At 40.1% G+C, this 26,589-nt stretch overlaps 1 protein-coding gene across 3 annotated transcripts in view; it reads left to right on the top strand.

Moving 5' to 3' along the window:
* Positions 1-26,589, top strand: part of Hmcn1 (hemicentin 1) — a 427,483-nt gene that overhangs the window by 362,578 nt on the left and 38,316 nt on the right. For all 3 annotated transcript variants that reach the window (XM_029475879.1, XM_021160385.2, XM_029475883.1), the window contains 14 exons: positions 728-849; positions 1,028-1,192; positions 3,452-3,559; positions 4,682-4,819; positions 4,948-5,082; positions 8,842-9,111; positions 12,606-12,796; positions 15,060-15,273; positions 17,144-17,278; positions 18,085-18,275; positions 20,507-20,588; positions 22,768-23,037; positions 23,602-23,772; positions 23,907-24,077. In XM_029475879.1, the coding sequence (XP_029331739.1) occupies positions 728-849; positions 1,028-1,192; positions 3,452-3,559; positions 4,682-4,819; positions 4,948-5,082; positions 8,842-9,111; positions 12,606-12,796; positions 15,060-15,273; positions 17,144-17,278; positions 18,085-18,275; positions 20,507-20,588; positions 22,768-23,037; positions 23,602-23,772; positions 23,907-24,077 (2,363 nt within the window). The remainder of the gene's footprint in view (positions 1-727; positions 850-1,027; positions 1,193-3,451; positions 3,560-4,681; positions 4,820-4,947; positions 5,083-8,841; positions 9,112-12,605; positions 12,797-15,059; positions 15,274-17,143; positions 17,279-18,084; positions 18,276-20,506; positions 20,589-22,767; positions 23,038-23,601; positions 23,773-23,906; positions 24,078-26,589) is intronic.

Genomic DNA, 26,589 nt, shown 5'->3' with positions numbered 1-26,589 from the left:
AAGACACTTCCATTAAACCAAACCCACGTCGCTTTTCTTTTTCCATTTTCAATTGTGCAGCATACATGCATACACATGTAATTACATGTGTGTGGGTACCTGTGGGTAGGTAGCAGGACTGCACATATGTGTGCATATGGATGCCTTAGGCGAATGTTAGGAATTATCCTCAACTGCTCTTCTATCTTATTCACGGTATCAGGATCTCTCCATCATATGCATATACATACAGGTGTGGATATGTATACACATGGTACATCTCCAAAATGGCCATGAGCCATGACATAGAAAGAAGCATATATAAAGCACGGGGCAGGGGCAGTGAAACAGATAGACCTCTACTCACTTACATAGCATAGATGGAATCAAATATCCACCCTCAAAGTCACTGATAAATTTGAGATGCTTTTCATAAAATCGTGTCAAATGGAGCCTGGGATACATACTATGTTATTAAATAGTAGCTGTCAATATACTTCATCTACTAAGAGAAGTTTGATTATGATGCATGTATTCAGAAAATGTAAGATTCAGTGTTCAGGTAATTCTTCCAGGCAGCTGTTTCTTGTTGATAGGAAGTTTAGATCCTTTACTGTATAAAGTTACATTTTGATGTGCAAACTTTGCATCAGATGAATAACGCTCACTTATCTCAGCTCCTTCAAACACCAACTGCAAAATACGTGGAAACTAATGTACAGAATCTCGTGTTTGGACTCTCCTCTAGGCTCCTTTCCTCTGGTTCACTTGTAATCATTTCCCCCTCTGTGGATGACACTGCCAGTTACGAGTGCACTGTGACGAGCGATGCTGGAGAGGACAAGAGAGCAGTGGACCTCACTGTCCAAGGTAGAAAGAGCCTGAAAGTAGAATGGTGGACACACAGTGCTGTCCTTTCACCACACAGCCTCCCTCCATACCTGCGTGGCACTCACTCTCTAGCATCAGGGAGAAGAGGGACAACTTGGCTCTGGGAATATGGAGGGATGGAGTGGAAGTGTGTGGTTTTCTCTTCTTGCTCTTCTAGTTCCTCCCACCATAGCGGATGAACCTATGGATTTCCTGGTGACCAGACAGGCCCCGGCAGTCATGACCTGCTCAGCTTCTGGAGTTCCTGTTCCCTCAATTCACTGGACCAAAAATGGTCTAAGACTGCTTCCCAGAGGAGACGGCTATCGGATTCTGTCTTCAGGTAACAAAACCTTGTTCTGTGGCTGCGCTCTCACTGACTAGAGTAGTTAGCGATGGGCAGTCTTGCCCAGACTTTTGTTGACATAATGAAAAGTTTAAAAAGCCTTTGTTCCTGAAATACAATTATGATAAGAAGGGGGAGGCAGGTAAAAGACAAAAAGGAAAAGAAAAAGAAAAAGAGTCTAGAAACAAAATAACATGTACTATCTAAAACTGATCTGATATAATAAGCATGGTCATAAATATGATAAACCACAGACATAACAAATTCTCTCTTTACAGAGAGTCACACGTTTCCCACTGACAAAATAAAATGTTTATTTAAAAGCCGCTTAGTTCCTAAGACAGAATTGTCCTATCTTGAGACTATGTAAAATAAGCTTGAATTTTTTTCCTTTTTGTTTATTCTTCTTTTATACAATACATCCTGACGGCAGCCTCTCTCCCTCTGCCCCTCCCAGTTCTCCTCCCTTCTCTCCTCTCAGGCTGACCTACCTCCCCTCTCCTCCAGATCCACTGCTCCTCCATTTTTAATGTTCATATAATTAAGCAAGAAAGGTTGGGTGCTAAAAATTACAAATTTACTTTTGACAGTGGTCATAGTCAACAGTTATACAATTTATAGCATTGAGAAAACTTACTTAACTAAATGAAAATACACAGATTTCCATTGAAAATGGGTCTTGTGCTAGGCAGGCATACTGGGAGACAGATTGAGTAACAACTCATCCTGAGATTTCATGAGTGTGTGTTTTCTGGTTTTGTTTTTCCTTTTCTTTCTTCTTATTTAGTCTTCTGTCATACGATATATCCTAACCATAGCTTCATCTCCCTCTAATCCCCCCAGTCCCCTCCCTCAACTCTTCTCTCCCACAGACCCACTGCTGGTCCATTTCCCTGCAGAAAAGAAAGAGCAGGCCTCCCAGGAATATCAACCAAACACAGCATTAAAAAAAATGCAGACTAGGCACAAACCCTCTTCTCAAGGCAGGACAAGACAACCCAGTAGGAGAAAATTGGCCCTAAGAACAGACAAAAGAGTCAGAGATGCCGTGTAGTGGTGGTGTACGCCTTTAATCCCAGACTTGGGAGGCAGAGGCAGGCAGATTTCTGAGTTCGAGGCCAACCTGGTCTACAGAATGAGTTCCAGGACAGCCAGGGCTACACAGAAAAACCCTGTCTCAAAAAAAAAAAAAAAAAAAAAAAAAAAAAAAAAGAAGAGTCAGAGACACTTCCACTGTGAGGAGTCCTGCAAAACCTCAAGATAAACTATATTGTTCTAAGAGAATATTTGTGTTTTTTTTTAATCAATGGGAAATAATAGGACATTGACTCTCAGCATATAGCTTTGGTTTTAAAGCAGAATATTTTGGCTATCTCAGATAAATCAGTAGACTGGTTAGAATTCTATCATAAAACAGAAGGGTTTGCTGTACCAGTGTAACCATAAAGTACTGCTCTAGAAAACAGTGTAGAGCTTTCTTGCAATGTTAAGCAGAGTTGCCATAAAGTCAGCACTCCATCCAGGGTCTCTCTCCAGGGTGTATAAAAACCCTGTCTGCACCTGTGCATTGGAGATGCTCACAGAGTCATCCAAAATAGCTGAAACGGAAAGCAATTCAGATGCCCATCAGCTGCTGAACAGATACACAAAAGTGCTGTTGTCCACAACAGGAAATCTATTTGTCTGAAAAAAAAAGGGGACACAATGTTACACATGCTAAAATGAATGAATCTCAAAAATGTGCTTACAGTGAAGTTAGTAACAAAAGCAAAAAACCAGAGTGTGTGATTCCACCAAAAGGCAAACCTATAGAAGCAGCAGATGGATGGATGTGGTCTAGGACTGGGTTTGGAAGCTGGGAGTGACCACAAATAGACACTGGTCTTTTGGAAGGTTTCTGAAATTAGTTTGCGGTTATCATTAACTAACTCTCCAAATATTAAAACAAAAAGCCCTCATTACATGAATATTTGATGGCCTTTCTGGTAAGTAAAGTATGCATCAATAAAGCTATTAATAATTAGTTTCTTGGTAATATCAAAAGAAACATGAGAAACATGTAACTTACTGAATTAGGAAAACAGAGATACACCCTCTAGTAAAACTTTAATCTGGGAGACAGAGACAGGAGGACTGTGAGTTCCAGACCACCTTGGGCTACATATGAGGTTTCAGAATAATCTGGGCTATGTGGCAAGATCATGTCACAAAAGCAAACAAACAAGAAGAAAACAAAATATTTTCTTTTCCCATTAGGAGCAATTGAGATACCTGCTACCCAATTAAACCACGCAGGAAGATATACATGTGTTGCTCGCAATGCAGCGGGCTCAGCACACCGGCATGTAACCCTTCGTGTTCAAGGTATGGAAGGTTTTTTGTTTACTAAACTCTTGCTGGTGGCTTGATGGGTGGAGTTCTTCTCTAGCATGTGCAAAACCTGGGGTTTGCTCTCCAGGACCACACACTAAAAGTTGGCTGGTTTGGGGGCGTGCTAATTATTTATTGTGTTTTTATTGTCATGTTTTATTCTAAAAGATGGTACTATGCAAAACTTCAAGTCAATGGCAATGTCTTGGGTTATGTAAACCTGGAAGATGTTATTCAATAGACTACAATTGCACATGATTACAAACTATACAGAACAACCTAAATAAATGTTTCTTCTTTTGTTTTTGTGATCTCTTCCAACATCAGTTTTTCTACCAGCATTTTCTACTACAGCTACTATATAGTAAGATGTAAAAAACATAAGACCAGTCATAACTTTGCTCTTGTACAATCAACTCATTGATGTTTTGGGTTGTGGATTTGACACATTGAAACTTGTGGGAAATATTAAAAAAGAACTGCAAGTTCCCTCACTACACCCGACTACTCTCAGCCCCAGTGGTTTTGCTGGCTATGCACTGGCGCGGCAATAGCCAGCCTGTTCTTATCTCATGGAGACTCTGACTCAGAGATCCAAAATCTCTCCATCTAGCTCTCTGAGTTCCCACTGGTGGGTCGTTACCACGCTACCCCCATGCTTCAAAACCCCCACGGGAAGGAAAATGCAACACAAACTTAGTTCAGAAACAATGGTAACTCAATCACTGGGTGCAACAACTAGAATCCTAATCTTGTAAGCCTTATTAAATCTAAATTCTCGATCCACCACTGAAACCGGAGACACTAGTAATTACATCTTGTCCTCACATTATCCCCATCCAAAAGGCCTCACTCTCTCCTGCTTCCTCTTGTCCTCCATCCAACCAGAAGTCCTGCCTACTTGCCCAGTGATTGGCTCCTTTATTCTTTAGGGGATGGTTCACAAGAAGTCACCTGAGTAACTGACTCATTCATTCGAAGCCCCTCCCAAGAGAGCAGAATTAGCATCAAAATACAAACAACCCCAGGACTATCCACAACAGAAACTTATCACCATAGCAGGCAGCTTTGCTTTATAAGAAGCAATGCTATTCTTCTGTTGATCTGATTTTGCAGAGCCTCCAGTCATTCAGCCCCAACCAAGTGAACTGGATGTCATTCTAAACAACCCAATCTTACTACCATGTGAAGCAACAGGAATACCTACTCCATTCATAACTTGGCAAAAGGAAGGCATCAATGTCATTACCTCAGGTACCTACCATGATTTCAATAAAGATTGTTGCGCTATATGCAGTGCTTTGTAATCCAGAAGTCTGTGTGCCTTCTTATAAAGTGAAAATAAAATTTCCTCTCACTCTACTTTTATGACTGTGGTATAGGCAAGAGCCTCGCCGTTCTTCCTAGTGGCAGCTTACAGATCTCCAGAGCTGTTCGAGGGGATGCAGGCACTTACATGTGTGTGGCCCAGAACCCAACTGGTACAGCCTTGGGCAAGATCAAGCTGAATGTACAAGGTACTTGAGTAATTCATCCTCTATGTCTTCAGATATGCTTGTAACAATATGTACTAATTGTTCGTATGTAAATAGTGTGGTCCTCCGCATCCGCTCTTCATTTTAGATCACAGTATCTTACTTTTTCCCCTAGAAAAATCTACAGATGATGACGGAATGTGTTGTTCTTTTTACTTCATGTGTGAGAACAAGGACCTTCGTCCTATTTTAACTTCTATGAAACTCTACTTGATAAAATAGACAAATCTTTATGGTTCACTTTGCAAGTTTTCGTTTTTCTGAGGAATATAGTGAAATCTTTCCTTCGATGTGAAATGTTTCTAACCAGCATAGCCATGCTTCATAAACTGACTCTCAGTCTCAGCATGAGACCACCTGTCCAAGAGTCAACACGTGTGGCCTGTCTTTCACCTCAAGACAATCTCAAACTGCAAAAGTCGCAATATTGTCAATTCCCATATGCACCAATAACTCCTGTGAGTGAAAAACGGCAAGAACAGTGTGACATTTTAAGAAAGAATGGGATAGCAAAAGACCAGAGCCATACAGTGTAGCAACAGTCCTGCTTCATCTTAGTACATTTGGTGTTTGCATCATTAATCTCTTACTGCACCCATTATAAACTAAACTTCATCATAGGCATGTGTATGGGAAAACATAGGGAGTACGTAATTCTGTAATATCATCAGCTTGAGACATCCATAGGGTCTTGCAATTTATCAACTGTGAAGAGGGAGCAAATGTGCTTGTTCTTATTCATGATAGCACATTTAGTAAGATGGGTTTTAGATTTATTTTGTTTTTATTCATGTGTTTGTGTGTGTGTGTGTGTGTCTATCCATCTATTTGTCTATCTGTCTGTGTGTCTGTGGGTATGTGCACATGAGTGCTGATGCCCACAGAAGCCAGAAAAGTGTGTCAGATTCCATGGAGCTGAATTATAGGCATCTGTGAGGAGTCCAGTGTGGGTGCTGAGAACTGAATTCTGGTCTTCTGCAAGAACAGCAAGTGCTCTTAAGCTCTAAGGTCATTTATCCAGTCCCTTTAACAGAATTTTCAACAAGAGAAACAACCCAAATTTGTTGAGGTAGTACTGAATTAAAATGCTTGTCACTAAGACTGATGGCCTGAGTTTGATGCCTGGGAACGCATGATAGAAGGGGAGAACTCATTCATTCACACAAGTTGTTCTCTGACCTCCACACATGAGCTGTGCATGCACACACAAAGGAATGACAACAAAAGATAACTTTAAAATTACAAAAAAGTCAGGAGTGTGTGGGTGAGGGGGGATAAACAAAGAGAAGGAGGAGGAAAATAATTTTTCATGTTAATCTGACAGTTTCATAATATAATTTCTATGTCTTTCTAGGATATGAAGCAAAATGGTAATAGGTTTCAAGATACTGAACTTAAATGAATTAATTATGGTATTTCCTATAGAGAATTAACAAATACAGTAAAGTTCACATTCCTGCTATTTGAAATCTTAATTTCAAAATGTGCAAAAAGCAAACAGAAAAACAGAAACTGAAATGATGAATAGTGGAAATAAGATATGTTGAGTCAGTTTATTAGATCAATGGTTAGAGTGGGCTTCTCTTTGGGTAAGGGATAAGGTAAGAGATCAACAATGATTAAGGACAAGACATCTTGCCATATTGTCCACACTGGTGACTAGGCAGTGGTGAGCAAGAAGAGCACAGAAAAGCCTGAAGGAGAATGGACCAGGACAGGGCTGTTGTTAAAGACCAGATACACTGTAGTGGAATTAACTTCCATTCTCAGCACAGCAGGAAGGATGCAGCCAGGACTATGGTTCTGTTTGGACTAGATGCTTTTGGATACTGTGTAGATATTACCTTTGGGGTAGGCAAGAGTGGACCTAGAAGAGTGGTTAGATTTGTCTGGGCAAGTTATCATGGTCTGAGAGAAGAAGTCAAGGTATGAGCTACAGAAAAGTGAGGTATGTAGGTATGTGTAGGTAGGTGTATATGTATGTAAGTATGCATGTGCACTTGTGAAATTGATTAAACATATGGTCAGGCCTGATGAGAGAGAGAGAGAGAGAGAGAGAGAGAGAGAGGAGAGAGAAGGCTAATTTTTCCCTTTCTTTCTTTTCTTTTCTCTCTGGCTACTAAGAGTTAATGAACTCTGAGCCTCTTGCCTACCTGGCCAGGGAGGGGCTCTTGAGCCAGAAAGAAAAGGGCCCAAGTAACTAAGCATTTTCTTTCTTTTTCTTTTTAAAGATTTATTTATTCATTTTATGTGAATACACTGTGTCTTTCTTCAGACACACCAGAAGAGGGCATCGGATCGCATTTCAGATGGTTGTGAGCCACTCAGGACCTCTGGAAGAGCAGTCAGTGCTCTTAACCACTGAGTCCCATAAGCTTTTTTTTCCTTGATGCCCTGATGCTACCAGCTGGAGTTAATTGCCAGAAGCTAGGAGATTTGGGGCACAAAATAGCCAAGAGTTAAATAAAGAGTTAAGTTGCCCAAAGTAAGCCACTTTTGGCCCTTCAATTGCTGAATCCATACCCTATTCCACTGCTGGATGCCAGGATAACTCCTGGCACTAGGGATAGGAAGCCATGGTTTCTGCATAGTCATGTTGAATGCAGGAAACTTTTAAAATCCATGATGCTAGTGTCAGGTAGAACATTGACTGTGTATTAACATTCATGATAAGTGTATAGTGTAGGATGGAAGATCATCTGCACTCTGTACTAAATCCAGAAACTAGATGCGATTTCCTAAGGAAAGAACATAGACAGAGAAGAAATCCAAGGACAAATCCTGGGCCAGCCATTGCTTTGAACTCTGACAAAGGGGAATATACTGGGGATGCAGCAGAATGGGGGCTGGAGGAGAATAATATTTAAGAAGAGAGTAGTTTTGAATGCACTGTAGTCAGAAAATATTAGAAGTCAAAATTATTAATTTCGGCAGCATTGTGGTCATAGAAAAAAAGCATCAGATTTGAATTTTTCTTCACTAGATTGTTAAAAAGGTTAAACAATGAAGAGACAAAGACACACACTAAATATTGGATAGTATCTGAACATTGCATAAACAGATAACTGTAGACACCAGAGGCTTGAGAGATTGTAGATAGGCTATCCCCTTGCAGATATAGTTTGTGGTGGGGAGCACACACTCAACCTCTTAATGCCAGTCACTATAAATACTTATGAATTAAAATTTCTATGGTGGATGATCTGGGTCTTGGCAAAAAATCCAGAGCAATACCTAAGCAGTGAGTGGTTGCTGTAAATTCTTGGAAGGGAAACCCTTAGCAGGTTTCTGAAATGGGAAGAATTTGTGTATATAGCTATATTCTGCAATCCATTTGTCTGTGTATTCATTTGTAAATATTGCACTCTGCTGAGACATCACGACAAGCTCTCTAGAGAATACAGGGATCAGATGTATCTTTGAGCAGTGAAGTATTTCACAAAGCTTGATAGAGTCCATTTTAGAAGTGCCCAAAGTGAATCATAAAGTTTGTGTATATTACAATACCTCTGTAGACCCTCGTGACTTTCTGAAAGACTCTCCTGGATGGGACTCTTCCAATACCTCATGAATGGATGCTTATCTTGTTTAAAATTGACTGTTGCTTACACTTGTTATTTATTAAACTCATGAATTTAAATGTTCCAAGCAAAACCAATCTACAGAATAGAAGTCTCAAGTCTTCTATTGGAAGACCATAGGAGGAATTTGTACACTCAGTGTGAGTCTTCTGTCTTTCAGTTCCTCCAGTCATTAGTTCTCATCAAAAGGAGTATGTTGTTACAATGGATAAACCTGTCTCTCTACTGTGTGAGACAGAGGGCTCTCCACCACCTGACATTACCTGGCATAAAGATGGGCATGCACTTACCGAATCCATCCGCCAGCGCATCCTGAATTCAGGGGCTCTGCAGATAGCATTTGCTCAGCCTGATGATGCTGGTCAGTACACATGCATGGCTGCTAACATGGCCGGATCAAGCAGCGTCAGCAGCACACTCACCGTCCATGGTAGGTTGTTTACCACGATTTATTTCCATCTGTTGTATCACTGTGGCAATGAGAAAAGTTGCCAAGAAAAAATGTGGTGGGAATCAAAGTCAAATTCTGTGTGAAGAAAAATGTGTGCTTGAGTTTCAAGTCCATGTTCAGTACGTTGTGTTTGTTGGTGTCTACACACATCTGTGTGAGAGGTGACATCAGGATTTCCAGGAAAATCAGTGCATGGCTAACATCCCCTTCTTATTGTGATTGTTGGGGATTGTCAGGGTTGTGTGGTGACCATACAAGTTCTGTGGCTCTTCTGTTTCACTTCTTGAAGCTTCAAGTCATTTTGGCTTAAAAGTAACCACCAGTTGACCTAAATGACACATGCAGTTTGAACCTTAGGAGAAATAATGATTCATTATTAAAGATTAATTATTTTAAAGTAGTACAACATATTTTTCATTGTAATTGATATAACAAAATATCTGAAAATCAACATTAATGAGCTGGAGAGATGGCTCAGCTGTTAAAAGCACTGGCCACTTTAACTAGAAGACCTTTTTTCAATTCTCAGTACCCACTTGGGGGCTCTCAACAGTCTCTGACTCCAGTTCCAGGAGACCCAATGCCTCTGGCTTCCATGGGCTCTTGGCACAAATGTGATGTACATGCAATAAAAACATGTACATGCAATAAAAACACACGTACACATAAAGAGCATCTTTAAATATATTTCTAAAATAATTGTCAAAATTAAAACCGTTTGGGGCTGGAGAGATGGCTCAGCGGTTAAGAGCACTGACTGCTCTTCCGAAGGTCCCGAGTTCAAATCCCAGCAACCACATGTTGGCCAACAACCATCTGTAATGAGATCTGATGCTCTCTTCTGGAGTGTTTGAAGACAGCTACAGTGTACTTACATATAGTAAATTAAATCTTTTTAAAAAAAGATTAAAACAGTTTTATTGTCTATTTCAAAACTAATGATAGAATATTAATGTCACTGGTAGGACTAAACTAAAGCAAATTAAACTTTTCCAACTTCTATGTTTAGGGGTATATTTTATTTTAATAAGTTTATTGAAATTTTGTAAAATTTTGATTTTTTAAGTATATCCGACTCTGCCTCAATTACATAGCAAAAATGATTATTTCGAATGGAATTCTTTTTAATTAAATAAATAATATACTCAAGTTAGAATCTTCACTCATTATTTTTAACTTGAATATATTATTTATCCAATAGATTTCTTGCTTTTAATTAATCTATTGAACTAATGGTTGTGCATTTAGCCTTTACCTTGAAGCAAAAGATTGTTCTTTTCAAAGCCTCAATACCTGTGCACCTAGATATGCAATAAAGGCAGACATTGTTCATTAACTTATTGATTTATTTATTTGCTTTATATCCCAGTCTCTGCCTGCCCCCCTTGTTGCCCCCCACTACCACCACTTGAACCATAAAAGCCAAAACCCCAGTCATAGGGAAAAAAATAACCTTCTTCTAGCTAACAGATAGGTCTGATACATGGTTTATTTTCAGATTATTTATAAACTATTTCTAAAATGAGGGCTAAATATTAAAAGTGCCATGTATGACTCATAAATTCATTGCCTTAATATTTTTTTATTCCAAACAAATAGAGAACTAAAAGAAATCTACTATGAGCAAGGTATGGTAGTTAGCACTGGCATGGAATCTGAACTCTTGAGAGGCTAGGCAAGAGAATCAGGAGTTCAAATCCTTGACTAGTGAGTTGGAGACCATCATATGCTACAAGATGCTACAAAACAACAACATATAAAAGAGGTGTGTGCCCGTGGACCCTACCAGGGCAGGCCGCACACCCAGAAGTGGTCAGCCAGTTCAAACTGGACTCCATGGACTTGTTTTTTGCATTGCTGTTATCGTTCTTAGTTTTGCTTTATTTTATTACTTAAGGAAATGAACATAAAGTTGGATGGCTGAACAGGTAAGGGAGGGTCTAATGAGTTAGAGAAGGAGGATGAATGTGATTGAAAGTTACTGTGCATAATCCCCAACGAAAAGGTAAAATCGTGGATGATCTCCAAAGATAGAGCCAGGTAAAAATGCAAGCATGCTTGAGAAAAGGACTGCTAAGCCCTACCCAAGATTAGAAGCTATTGGCAGCTGCTAACTGCTAAAAAAAAGAGGGTTGTTTGTTTGTTTGTTTGTTTGTTTTGGTGGGTGGCCACTGGTGGCTTGTCCCAGTGAATGTCCTCACACCCTCACAGAGGTGAATACCTGTGGGCAGGAGTCTTGAACTCAGTGAGTTAGAAAGCAATATGTAATCCAGGCAGCAGTGGCACATGCTTTAATCCCAGCACTTGGAAGGCAGAAGCAGGCGGATCTCTGTGAATTCGAGGTCAGCCTGGTCTATAGAACAAGTTCCAGGGCAGCCAAGGCTACACTGAGAAACTCTGTCTCTAAATAAATAAATATAATGAGAATAATTTTAGATTAGATAGAAGATAGATAGATAGATAGATAGATAGATAGATAGATAGATAGATAGATAGATAGATAGGTTAGTGTAGGAGCCAGAAGAGATGGATGTCACCATAAAAACAAGGACCTCTAAATCAACATGATCAAACCTCATAAGAACTTACAGAGACAGGCAGCATGCACAGGGCATGCACTTGTGTACATCAGGACTCTGCATATAGAGTATGGCCTTCAGTCTAGTGTTGCTATGGGATTCCTGAGGGTGGGAAGGAGTGGGTCTCTGACTCTCTTGGGCTCTTTTCCTTCTGTTTCTTTATTTTGCTCAATTTTGATGTGTTAGGGTTTTATTTTGTTTGTTTTTGGGGTTTTTTTGTTTTGTTTTGTTTTCTGGGGCTTTTTTGTTTGGTTGATTTATGGTTTTTGTTGTTTTTGGAAACAGGGTTTCTCTGTATAGCCCTGGCTGTCCTGGAACTCACTTTGTAGACCACCACGCCCAGCCTGATGTGTTAGTTTTATCTTGTTTTATTTTATTATTATCATTTAGATCCCTATTTGTTTTCTAGTGGGAGACAGAAAGAGGGTGGGTCCAGATGAAAAGGAAGGTGGGGAGGACCTAGGAGGAATAGAGAGAGGGCAACCATAGTCAGTATATATTATATCAGAAAAAAATCTATTTTCAATAAAAGCAGGGGGGAGGACGTGAGGTCTGAAGGAAGATTTGTTGGAGGGGTTGTGGGGGGCATTGTACAAGGGAAGAGAAGAGGATCCTATTAATATGCATTGTACACATGTGAAATTTTCAAAGAATTAGTAAGAAATATTTGAGAACAAGAATGTGTTGCTTTCATATGATAGACTACTTCATAGTTTGGGGTTTGGGGTTTTATTTGTTTGGTTGTTTTGGTTTTTCTGTTTGTTTGTTTGTTTGTTTGTTTGTTTTTCCATACTCCTAACAAAGTATGTCAAAAAGCCCTTGAAGGGATTTTTTATGTGTTGGTTTTCAATATGAACTCAATTTTCTGGGTGACTGTGTCTAAATTCTTCATAGTACCACCTAGGATCCAAAGCACAGAAATACACTTCACTGTCAACGAGAACTCCCAAGCTGTTCTCCCGTGCGTTGCTGATGGAATCCCCACGCCTGCAATTCACTGGGAAAAAGATGGTATTCTTATAGCCAACTTGTTAGGGAAATACACTGCCCAGCCATATGGAGAGCTCATCTTGGAAAATGTTGTGGTAAGTTTAATGGGCACGAGCAGACACTGTAGAGCCAACTGGCTGATTCACCTTCTTCATTTTGGCAATGTAGCTCGGAAGTATTTCCTCTAAGACGGAAAGGAAATACTCTTATAAATTCAACGTAAGATTAATCGCTCTTGCATTTCGTTTTATATCCTGGGAATTAGAAGTGTATTTAACAAAAGGGCTGAAACCAAGAAGTGTCCTCCTCCTGAAGTTATCATTTTACTTTCATGGAAATTTGTATCGGGAAAAATTCTAAGTGGTCATGCTGTTCTCAGTGCTTATAACTATGTGCCAGAATGGCAAGACAGAAGACATTCCTGCCAATTTAAGTATGATGAAGAAAAATGTCAAAAGAGTGCCTTTCTCTATGTAGGTTTTTTAATAACCCTGTCTAATAATTGCCTTAAAATGGAAACTCTGTGGAGCTACACAAATGAGATGATTAATGCCTTCAAGCATCCTGTTTGGGGTCTGTAGAACAGTGATGATCAAGCAGAAACAGCTCAATTTCTGGGTGTTCATATTCAGGGAATCTGCCTTTGGCTGCAATTGTTCTTCTAGGCCTTAGGAGATGAATGAGGAAATAAGTTTGTTGTTGTTCTTCTTCTTTAATCTTTTTTTTACAGTCCAGTTGTTATCCCCCTCCCATTCTGCCCTCTGACTGTTCCTCATCCCATTCCTCCTCCCCTGTCTCCAAGAGGGTGTTCCCACCCTCCCAACCCCACCCCATGCACCTAACCCTCGAGAGACTTGTGGAAATAAGTTTAAAATCTGTGAGACAGTGTCACAGATATACTTAAAGGATCCTATCAATAAGGCATCTTATACATAGCAGGCAGGAGACATGAGGAATATGTAAAACTCTTTTTGCAAATACTATATATGAACTAGATGTTTTAATATTTAATTTCAATAAAAAGCAGACTTTTAACCTAAGCTGTCATATCCTGGGACAGTTAGTGGTATGTCGGTGAAGCTTTCCTACTGAAAAAAGCATGCAACCAAATTTACATTGTTTCTATTCTGAATGGTAATAAATTTTATATTTCCAGGTTTTTTGGCACTTCAGGTAAAAAAAAATGCTCTTAATATTTTAGACTAGGGGAAAACAATTGTCAATAGATACATAACCTCCGAGCATCTGGACACATTCAGCCAACTCAGTCCATGTTTATCAGGCACCTTCTCTTTGAACAACTCTGCTTTATTTAGGCACTGGGAAACATCAAAGAACTTAAGGGAGAATGAGCCAGGTATGTTTGAGAAACCAGCAGGTAGTAAGAGCAAAGAAAGAGAATAACTAAAAAAAGGAATCAGAGGAAAATGGAGACCACACCAGGTCTACAAGTCCGAAAGTCTGAGCAGTGGGAAGGATAGCACAGCCATCAATGAAAATGCACGTGGCTGCAGAGGCAAGGGAAGGAGCAGTGTCAGCCCCCTGGCTTCTCCTGTTATAGCTTCAGCCCTCGGATATCAACTAGTTACCCAAACAGAAGTAGGAACAAGGACAATGTTGCTAGAAGTCTAAACTAAGTTCTGGATTTGAGACACTGGACATCATCAGCCTGTGAGTGGCATTTAAAGCTGTGGTACTAGATGAGATACTCAAGGGTCTAAGACCAGAGAGAGAGAGAGACTATAGGAGGACCAAAGACTGAGTCCCTCACGAGTCAACATGAAGACATTGATGTTAAGGGGAAAACACAACAAAGAATGGAGAAGGAGTAACCAGAATGTGAGCTGGGAAGCTACCAAAGTGACACCCAAGTGAAGACCCTCCAACTTAATTTAATACTGCCCAGTAGGTCAAGTCCAGCGAGAGATGAAGTTAGCCATTGGACTCAGCAAGGGACACACCAGGAAAGCATTAGCCTTCATCCCACAGTGTCCTCTGATGGTTTTGTTCTTTGATCATTTTACCCTAAAGGCCCACTATGTTGTCAAGATGCCAACAGCCTTTGGGTCCCTTGGTTCCTTTACTACACTGCAGAGCAGCCAACCCTGGGGTGTTTTCTAAGGTCTTATGAAATAGCTCTTCTAGTTCTATGTGGTGTGGAGGTCACACTTAAGCTCTTACCTTTTATAATTAAACTAAAATAACATGCAAAGTCTAACGTGATTGTTTATGCTGAAAGATGGAAATTTAAATCGGCATTGGGAAAGAGTGGTCCTTGTGAGGACAGGTGCTGAAATTTTGTGTACTTTATGTAGGAGGTTGTCATATATTGATACTTGGAAAACTTTGTTGATCTAGCTGGAAGATTCTGGCACCTACACATGTGTCGCTAACAATGCTGCTGGTGAAGATACACATACTGTGACCCTGGCTGTGCATACTCTTCCCACTTTTACTGAACTTCCTGGAGACCTGTCATTAAATAAAGGAGAACAGCTACGGTTAAGTTGTAAAGCCATTGGCATCCCATTGCCCAAACTAACGTGGACCTTCAACAACAATATTATTCCAGGTTGGTGAGTTAATTGTTCAGCTATAAATGCATGCTTCCGTTCAGCAGCCTGGCCCAGTCTCTAGTCCTCTTGGGAGGCCATTGAGGAGTCACAAGTACAGAGTTGACTCTTTCTATTCTGTGAAATGGCTGGGAGTGGGAAGACACATGCATTCCCCCTACTTGAAAGAGGGAGGCAGGAGAATCAGGAGTTCAAGGTCATCTCCTACTACGTGGTGAGCTAGAGGTCGGTCTCTGCTATTGGAGGTATGATCACCAAATTAAGCAAATAGAGCCAAAAATTAAATTCTGTAAAGTAATGCGCTTTGCCCCAGGACAAACTTACTCTTCACTCTTTTGAAATAGATCACAAAACAATCAATTCTATGTTATATATAAAACATTAACAACAACAAGGAAAAACACTCTCCCTGAAAGAAGACAGTATTGTGTCTTAGGCATCTACACTTGCCTCTGGACCGCTGCATTGCTGACCAGTGGGTTCAGAGGCTGCTGCTAGGGACCTGCAGATTCATTCATCTTACAGAACACAGTGCTTCTCACATCTTGAATGAACCTCAGTTGACACATCAAGTTTCTAGCCACTGAGCCACTGTGCATCATGTTAAAGTAGTGCCTAAGCAAAGAGCATCCATCCCTGGATGAAACCTCTCTCTCTCTCTCTCTCTCTCTCTCTCTGTCTCTCTCTCTGTCTCTCTCTCTCTGTCTCTCTCCCTCTGTGTGCGTGTGCATGTGTGTGTGATCTTTAAGACTGTAATACATCATTTCTCCCTTTCCTCCCTCCAAACACGCCCCTATATCCCTTCTTGTTCTCTTTCAAATTTCATGGCTTTCTTTTCATTGTTAACACACGCATATGTATATACGTATATACATGCTTGGTTTCATCACCAAAGATGCCATCAATAATGAGAATAAAGGCACTGTGAGTAATGAGTGGCTCTCCTGTCTTCACAGCTCTGACTTGCCTCTACCAAATGCTCTGCTAGAGAAGCAGATATAGCTTGAGATTTTCCTGTCGTGATCAATTTTGTGAATGACTGAAATTCATCAAATGTATTATCTTCATATTTACATACCATTGCTTTATAAAGAAAAGCAATATCTAAATCATAACTCTTTTCTGAAGGTACAGAACTACTTCTGGCATTTAAACTCTGAAGCCTATCTTCTACCTAATATAGTTTAACGGGGTCTTTAAAAATAAGTGAGACAATGCATACAAAGAAGCCATACATGATCAGGTGGCAGCTGTTTAAGTTAGATTCGTAATTAATTAGCATGCTCATGTTATGCTCTTATTCAAATATTGTAGCTGCCTTTGTAAATATTTACATCCTCAGCCTGTATGATTTATTGGGAATTTTAAGTTATTAGAGATTTGATCATTGTGTTGTTATTACCCACTGGGGATATGTTTTCATGATTTCCCTGCAGCCTGCCAAGTCAGTTGGATTACAACTAAAAAGGTGTTCCCACCATTGATGTAAATTGTTTGGGAAGAAAACTGGGGGTGAGATAAATGGAATGGAAAATGCCATATTTCTGAATGAAAGGGTTTTGAAACTCAGCAATCATGAGGCTGATTTAAGCAACAGGCCAAGATGAAAGGGGCACTTTAAAATACTGTGGAGAGACGTTTGTTTTCATTCTCTCTTCCTGTTCCGTGGGCTGTTTTTGGTTCTTCCAATGAGTTGTCTATAGACACAGTAAATAGCACAAGGGTGGCTCTGTGGTAAGGGCCCTCTTGTTCAGTTACGGTTCAATTGCTGACTCGCTCATAAATCTTACCTGCAAAATATTACACTGCTGTGACATTTTCCTAGGTCACTGAGAGGCATCTGTGTTGTTTCCTAATCTGTTTCCTCAGCCCACTTTGACAGCATCAATGGACACAGTGAACTCGTTATTGAAAAGGTGTCAAAGGAGGACTCGGGCACTTACGTGTGCACCGCGGAGAACAGCGTTGGCTTTGTGAAAGCGATTGGATTTGTTTATGTGAAAGGTAGGTGAACATGTTCCATTTTCCCTTTGTGATTTATTCATAATGAGACTTTGTTTCCTCACTATGAAGTAATACAACATGACTGCAGTTTGTTATCCCAATGTCCGAACATGAATAGATTTATAAGGAAAAAACAAAACACGAGTTTCAGCTCAAAGGTAAACAGGGGCTGCAGAGATGGCTCTGTGGATAGAGGGCTTGTCGTTAATGTGAGTTTGGATGCCCAAAACTCATGTAAAACCTAAGCAGATGTGGCAGCCACCTACAAGCTCAGCATTCAGGAGGCAGACAAGAGACCCTGGGGAAAGCTAGATAGCCAGACTAGCTGGAGTTGGTGAGTTCTAGGTTCAAAAAGAGACTTTCCACCAATAAATAAATTGGTGAGTAGATTGAGGAAGACACATAGCATCAGCTTTGGGCCTAACACACACACACAAACACCTACAGACACATATATTCACAATACACACATTGTACAACACACACAAGCACTTACACACATACACACATGCACAACACACACAAGCACTTACACACACACACACACATTATCTACAAACACACACACACTAAAGGTAAGGAAAAGTAAATAAAGAGGCCATTTGACACAAAGTGTATTACCTCTACACAAGGACTGAAGTTGTCAACGTTACTGGGGATTAGTAAGAGTGCTGACTTTGAAAGCCCATGATGTTATAAAGTGCCTTTTCCCTCACTGCTAAGTTATATGTCTACGCGTGTCAAAAGTCATACAGGAAGTATCAGCACCTGCTTTTCCTTCCTGCCTGTCTTATGGTATTTCCTAGAGCCCCCAGTCTTCAAAGGTGATTACCCATCTAACTGGATTGAACCACTCGGCGGGAACGCAATCCTAAACTGTGAGGTGAAAGGAGACCCTGCTCCAACCATCCAATGGAGCCGCAAGGGGGCTGACATAGAGATTAGCCACAGGATCCGACAACTGGGTAATGGTTCCTTGGCCATCTATGGCACTGTGGTAAGTCTCACTGGAGTTGTTGACACCATCTACCCGGCTGTGCCCTGTGTCAGTGCCATTCATAGATGAGAAAAGTTTCTTCTCCAGTCCTATGCAAATCATAAAATCAAAGCTAGCCTATTCCTCCTTTTAATTTAATGCAATATTTAAATGTATGTTTAACTGATAAAGATAGATAGATAGATAGCACCTAAAAATTATATCTATTAATATTATAGCATGTGTTTCAGTCTATGTCCACTGTGTAATGCTTTAACCAAATTAAATGTTAATCAGATGTTATGGTAGAGATCTTCAAAATAATTTCTCTAGCTTTTTAATTTTATCTGAGTTTACCTTACTATGCAATAAAATACCACAGTCTTTCACGTTGACTAACCATAACTCAGTACCCACTCATTGTGGGTTTTCAACCACTTCCTCCTGCTCATGCCCGAGTCTCTGGTAACCAACATCTGACTCTCAGCCTTGTCCGTCCCACCTAGGGATGGAATCACACACTACTTCTTTTCCTGTGCCTGGCATATGTCACTTATCAGAACAGTGTCCAGTTCTGTCTGCCTTGTCCCAGATACCAGGATTCCATGCTTTACTGTGATGAGTAGTGTGGCATTGTATGTATGTACACCATTACTTCATCCATCAACTAAGGTCTTTTGAAACTATGAAAGAATAATGTAAGTTAATACTGTTACTCTCACAAATAAGTATGGGCAATAAAACAAGTTTGTGGGCTTTTTTCCAATCATTCATCTATTATTTACTGTTAGGAGATAAACTTCTCAAATCTATGTTAGAACAGAACATCAAAATGTTATAAACATGGTTATAAGTAAGCTATACATTAGATTTCACCAGAAAACTAAAAAAAAATATGTAAAGCTCTGATCATGTTTCAGTATTCAGGAAAGGAAAATGAAGACATGACTCACCTAAACATTTCTTCCCTACGCTGGTTTCTTAACTCACACTTGGCGAGCTCTCTTGTGTGCTTTCTTTCTTTCTTTTTTTTTTTTGGTTTTTCGAGACAGGGTTTCTCTGTGTAGCCCTGGCTGTCCTGGAACTCACTCTGTAGACCAGGCTGGCCTCGAACTCAGAAATCCGCCTGTCTCTGCCTCCCGAGTGCTGGGAGTGCCCGGCTCTTGTGTGCTTTCACACTTAATTAATTGAAAACAATTAAAATACATCATTACCTAACCCAGTGGGACTTTCTTGGGCTTTATTTTCTTTATTTTTAAACATTGGCTGTTGTTGATTGATACTTCAGTTTTGAGAATTTTTTCTAGTTATAATCAATGTCATATTGTCTCCACTTCTTCATGGCTGCCTCTTCCTTCTATATAACAATTAATAATTCTCAAACTTTCAAGACTTCTTTGAATACCCTTATTAATGTACAAGGTCAGGTCTTTTAATTATACAACTCCATAGTCCTAAACATGTGGTATCAGCCTAGGGTCTGCCAAGTTCCATTTCCAGCTGCCTACTAGAAGGTTCCATGTGTATTGAATATTAAAACTGCAAGCTAAGCCCATATATGGTATTGTAAGTAAGTAAAATTCAAGCAGTATGTGTTTTCTGTATTATATATGTATAAATTTATGAAAGACTATAATGTGTTATTACAACTAAATTTATTCTTCACTTTCCTTAATTTCAAATGCCCTATGAACCCAGCTTGATACATTTTCAAAAACTCCAATTAGAAAGGACTCAGTATTGGTTTCTTCTGGGTAGTTTAATGGACTCTGAGATGGCCATGATCATACCATTTACATTTTTCTTTCATAGTTTTTAAGAGGTTCTCTCACAGTCTTCAGAGAAGTCTTGAAAGTTTGAAAAACATCAATTGTATAGAAGGAAGAGGCAGCCATGAAGAAGTGGAGATAATATGACATTGATTAAAACTAGAAAAAAACAATCTCAAATCTGAAGTATCAATCAACAGCAGCCAATGTTTAAAAGTAAACGTTATGGAGTAATGTCATTTTTACTGTGATTTCCTGCGACTCGATGTTCTATGAAATATTTTAATTTTGGAATTTCTTTTTCCCTCATTTCTCCTCTTGCTCTCATTTTTTTTAACCTAGCTATGAGGTAAACATGGGTGGGGTATGCTATTTTCAGTAAAATGCTTCCCCAAAACTTAAATTCCAAATGAACGATCATATTGAAATGTGATGTGCCTTGCTGACTGACCCCTGTTCTCACAAGCGCACTTATTTCCGTAGAATGAAGATGCTGGTGACTATACCTGTGTAGCTGCCAATGAGGCCGGGGTGGTGGAGCGCAGCATGAGCCTGACTCTGCAAAGTAAGCTCTTCTGTCAACACAACACATCAGCCAACACAACAGCAAGATTGTTGCCTTCTGGAGAATAGCGGTTTCCTTTAAACCTGCAACATGTATTTTGAACAGCAGCTTTCACAGTGTGTCCATCTTCCTTTCCTTTCCCACTCTTATCTGAACAGTTTTCAGTCACAGTATCTTGGTGGCAGAACCTTTGTGACAACAGTGAGTGTTCTCCATGGTTCACCAGACTCTAGCCACATGCTTTCAAAGATGGTGTTTTATATGCTTTTAAAATATGTACTAAATATATTGTGTGAGAGAAAAAAAAATTTTCAATAAGAGGAAAAAATACATATTAAAAATAGAGAATAATGTAAAGGAGCTTGGAAGGTGTCTGAGTGGACTGGCAGCTCTCTTCCATGAATTAGTTGTGTCTTCAGAGTTTGCCCTTTATGGAGTCCCTCAGATGCTATGAGCAGACAGAGCTTCCTAAACTAGAGAAGCACCACAGGCTAGAGAAACATCATCAGGTCAGCTGACATATAAATCTTGACATTGGATCTTTTTAATCCCTACCATGAAAAGGCCAACAGTACTGTTGACTTTAAGCTCAAAGCACAGAGCGGTGTTTTCATTCAGATGAGATGCTTATGTTTGATTGATGATTATGTAAATGATGTGTGTCATTTAACCTGAAATATGTTTACATGGCATATCATATTACATTCTAGCTTTATAGACATCAAAAATGCCTATAGTATCTAAATCAAGAGTCTAAATTTAACTGTGTACTTTTCTTGGCCATGGAACCATGAGCACACAAGCTTATTTAGTAACTTTATCCACACTTAGTGTTAATGATAAACCAGATTTAGTGTCAGTTTGCAAATCCATAATGTTATCTAAAGATAAGGAAGTGAGTGAAAGCAATGGCCGTTTCTCTAGTGATATGCATGATTGAAAGGTGAATTGCTGGTATAGTTCTCTATGGTACCTACGTGCCTCCATGGTACTTGGTACTTGCTGAGACAGCAGAGCTAAGATGAGAAAATGACTTTTCTCAAAACATGTCAGTAACCCTTATTAAAAACAACACTAGTGTACAAGGGTTACAACAAAATGTGTTTGCTTCCATTCTGGTTTAGATGGTAAGGCACACTTGTCTCTATACAAAATAGGCCGTCACCATGGAGAAATAGCTGATGCTTTCCTCCCCTCTCTCTCTCTGAGCAAGTCAGTTCAGTTCAGCCTCGCTGTCCCTGTGTGATCATCCCATGGCTCTCTTTTCCCTCAATGTCCTTGCTGCCCTCTGCTCTCTTATTTAACAGCAATGTCATCTGAGATTCTTTGGCGGAAAAGAAAGCATAGGTTATTAGCAAACACTAGAAACTTCGTGAACTACCACCCCCCTTCCCTAGGGTCAAGCGTCCTTTCTGGTCATAAAACTCTTCCAAGCCTATCTCCATGTTGTGTCTCTCACCACATGGAGACATCTTCTCCCTGAAATGACCCTCCTCAGTTTTGAAAACATAGTTTTCGAGCTAATTTTACAAGCATGTAGAACAATGTAGAGATAAGCATTCTGTCAGCAGGCTACGTTCAACTCCTTTCCAGGAACTTCACTTGGGTTTCAGCCCAGATGCTGACAGCCTCTCCCTCCTCCTGAAGCCCTTAACTTTCATACCAGGATTCCTGACTCTTCGTACTTAATTCCTTGGGAGACAGTTCTTTGTATCATTTATAAACCAGCCTATGTCCATCTCTTAATTTCTTCCTATGCTTTCTGTTTCGTCATCTTGTATGACGCTACTTTCTCTTTCGAAGTAATCTCATCAGTTATGAAAGATAGGTCCACATTCCTTGTTGACATCTTGATTTTGAAATTCCTAGGTGGATGCATCTGACTCCACCTGCCATCTAGGACTGCTCACATGAGTGTCTCACAGATACCTTGAGGTCAATGCCCTAAAACAATACAAATCACCACTCACTCCTCACTGCCTCCCATCAGATCTCCTTTCTTTTGGATATCATTGAGTTACCAAAACACAAACCTTCCTGCCCAGCCCATTGGGTCTTCTCTTTAATCCATACTACTTCATGGCAAAATTCCTTTCAAAATGAAGTCACCACATTTTGTAAGATAAAATCTTAACCTAAGTCCTTAATGACCAAGACCCAGTATCTACTTTCCTCACAGGTTCTCCTATTATCACTCTTGAGCCTGTGGAAACTGTTGTAGATGCTGGTAGCAGAGTCATACTGGATTGCCAAGCAGCTGGTGAACCGCAGCCAACCATCACATGGTCCCGCCAAGGGCAACCCATCCCCTGGGATAACCGACTTTCCATGCTGCCTAACAGCTCATTATACATCGCTGCTGCTCGTAAGGAAGATACTTCTGAATATGAATGCGTTGCCCGAAACTTGATGGGCTCTGTCCTGGTCAGAGTGCCTGTCATAGTCCAGGGTAAGTGGGAAACAGAATCCAAGACAGCTCAGCTTCCCAGGCTCCTTCTGGTTTACCAACTAATGAGATTGAAACAACACAGTTTAGAGGATTCAAATGCCATGCTAATCATTCAGAATCCTAACATAAATTTTCCTTGAAAACTAAGCAAAAATGTTCAGAAAGTGATGTATATTATATAGAGAAACATAGATGATAAAGAGAGAGATAGAGAGATGATAGAAAGCTACACACACACACACATACACGTACACACACACATACACACACACACACACACACACACACACATACACACGGTAAGCAGTATATAAACTTCTTCATCTCTATTCTTCCCATAGCCATAGCCACAACCACATGACTCAGCAGAGGATCTGAGAGGGGGTTTCATTGACTGAGTTATTGTCTCACTTCTAGATATGAGTTTTACCCCTAAGGGAAGGTTTCCATAGCTGCTCCACAGCTATCACACTCAGCTCTCTACTCAGTGTGTCACTTCGGTGAAATTACTCTTCGAAACTCTCACTTGCAAACCCGAGACAACACGCAGTGTTTTGTTTGCAGTGCACGGTGGGTTTTCATTGTGGTCTGCCTGGAGGCCCTGCAGTGTCACTTGTGGAAAAGGCATCCAAAAGAGGAGCCGGCTGTGCGACAACCCACCTCCAGCCAATGGAGGGAGGCCATGCCAAGGGGCGGATTCAGAAGCGCGACACTGTCACAATAAGCTGTGTCCAGGTATAGTTCTGCATTCAGTGTGGAGGCAGGGTTTTAAGAGACGCCAATTTATGTCCCCCACGTTTGGCCTGCCTTGGGGTTAGTGCTTGCTACTTGGCTTTAGCTAATGGTGAAATGGCTTTACTTCCCTGTAGTGGATGGTCACTGGTCAGAATGGAGTTTCTGGGAAGACTGCTCAAGAAGCTGTGGGCATGGCAACCAAACCAGGACGAGAACTTGCAGCAACCCGCCAGCTCAGTATGGTGGGCGGCCATGCGAGGGGCATGCTGTGGAAACCATTATGTGTAACATCAGGCCTTGCCCAGGTAAGGACCCACCAGAGACACCAGCAAAGCTTTTGTATGTTAACTCCTACCATGGAGTCAAGGGCTGTTTTTCCTTCCTTGTGAAAAGATGCTATGGCTTCTAGCTTCAGGGACATCTTCTAGCTTCAGGGACATGTTCACTCTCTGTTGTTTTCCTATTCGTAAAGAGCCTTGTGCAGGGGTGACAGGGTCACAGTGGAATGTCTCACTGAAGAGAACAGGAAAGTGGCTCTGTACTTGGTAGACTTTAATCATGCACAGAAACTTAAGTCTACAGAAACTCATGTATAAAGGTGATGGGTACCTATGGTGACAGGAAATCTAGTCATCCGTTTTCAAGGGAGGAAATAAGCTCAGAGGGGTTAAAAAGAAGTGTGCCACTCATGAGGAGTAGTGTAGGACCATTTGGCATCTCAGCTGTTGGCCTTGCCAGTGAAAGCCACACCAGATGCCTGCTCTTCCAGTTGTTGCTTACTTAGTATCCCATCCCTCTTTCAGATTCAAGTGACAGAATTCAACTTAAATCAATGAAAAAGTCTTCTTTCAGGTGTAATTGAATGCAAGGATTTGCCCAGTATTTCTACTAGTGTGTTGCTCATCTCTGATCTCCACTAATGCCTCTTTGGCTTAATTCTCCATTAAAATCTTCCCATGTGTGGAAAAAAATGACGACAGGCAACTGGTGGCTCACAGTGGCCTTGTAATCTCAGACCTTGGAGTGGAAAAGTTCCTCTTTCTGAGATTCATTTCAGCTACTGAGAAATAACTATGTTTGAGTTCAATTTTGTCTCATGTTTTTGTCTGAACTGAACTGTATCTAGGTGGTGGGCACACTGGGGGACAGCATGAGTGACATCCTCATGTAGGGCATCAAGGGATTGTTGGACCTTTAGGGAAGACTGTTTAGAAGAGAAGAAGGACAAGTCAGTTACCAATTCATTCATTCATTCATTCATTCATCCATCCATTCATTTAGGCTCTAGGCAATATTTATTGTGTACTCTATTTGAAGATATTTGAATTTCTAAGCACTATATTGGATGGAATATGAAATGTTCTAGTGAATATAAATAGAATATTAAGTAGAGAATAATTTTTAATATTGATAAGCATACTGAATAAGCTCAAAAAAGAGGATTGGTGGAACAAAACTGAGAGAAAATATTCAAAAGGAGAAAGAGTCACTGAATTAGCTACTATAGCTTGTTGAGCACGTGAATAAAACATTTATAAAATGATGGGACTGTAGTAATTAATTCATTAACTAAGGTTGAATGGTTAGTAAAACAGAGTTGAAGATTTGAACCAAGCCTGTTGTGATTCCCAAGTCGATATATTTGGATCTTCAGTACTTCCCAGAAGTTTGGTTTTCACTGTTGTGTTTCAGAAAACAAGGTACTGATCTGGGAGTAGCAGTACATACATATTATCTTCCCCAAAACAGACAGACAGACAGAGAAAAAACCACTACCCTGAAGTCTTTAACATAAGTAAAAAGCCAAGGGTTTACTTTAGTCTTAAAATAAAAAACAATCTAATATAGTGGCATTATTCTAAAGGAGAATGAAATATTAATACCTAATTAGAGAAATCGTGTACCATCTGTCAGACATATCATTAATGAAATTATATAATGAAAGTCTAAAGGGTGTTTAAAATTAGAATAAAATAAATGTCAGTGTACCCTACATGCTTGGTAGCTATTTGTTTACTATTATTTTTGCTCACTGTTTTGTTGTTTTACTGTTTGGGGGGTTAGTAATGCCACTCCCGTGGGTAGATGCCCACCATTGAGGCAATAGGGTACTACAAAAACTAGCAGGCACTACTTTTTCCCCTTAGAGTATGTATGTGCAGGGATAGTTTACAGCTAGATAAGCATTTTATTAGTCTTTCACTAGTGCTAGCACATACTTGCTTATTTCTTGCATTCATTACTCTTATGCTTTATATAAAACACTGATTCCTCTGTTGAATATTGTACAGCTGTTATTGCTTCCTATTGCAAAGAACTTTTTGCTTGTTATTTCTTATTTAATGATTTATATCAATAAGGACTCATATTGTTCAGTAGTGTAATGATTCAAGTATAATTCAGGGGGTTAATAATACTCTAGTAATTTATCTATTGTTATGCGCAAAACATCCTGAATTAGTTTTGGAAGTTTCAGAGCATCCTGAGTATTGAAGCCTAACACACAGAACCCAAAGCTTTTGCACAGCCTATAGGGCTGGGCATCCCTTAGGTCCCTTAGCCCAGGGCCCTGCTGCTCTTCACAGAGCTGCCACCTGTTACAATAAACGAACTTGCTGTGTTTTGAATTCTTCTTTAGCAACTCCTCTCTACTTGTGTTTTCTTTGTGGTTTGGTTTAGCTGTTTTGGGGGTTTTCCGTATCATCCGAATGCTGTGATGTTGTATATGTTCTCTGGTTTACACTGTCTTTCTTCTTTCTCTCATTTTTTCTTTTTCCTTCTTTCCTTTCTTCCTTCCTTCCTTCTTTCCTTCCTTCC

The sequence above is a fragment of the Mus caroli genome, chromosome 1, assembly GCF_900094665.2.
Source record: "Mus caroli chromosome 1, CAROLI_EIJ_v1.1, whole genome shotgun sequence".
Taxonomy (NCBI): domain Eukaryota; kingdom Metazoa; phylum Chordata; class Mammalia; order Rodentia; family Muridae; genus Mus; species Mus caroli.
The sequence above is the reverse complement of the archived record's forward strand: the minus strand, read 5'-3'. Positions and strand labels throughout refer to the sequence as shown.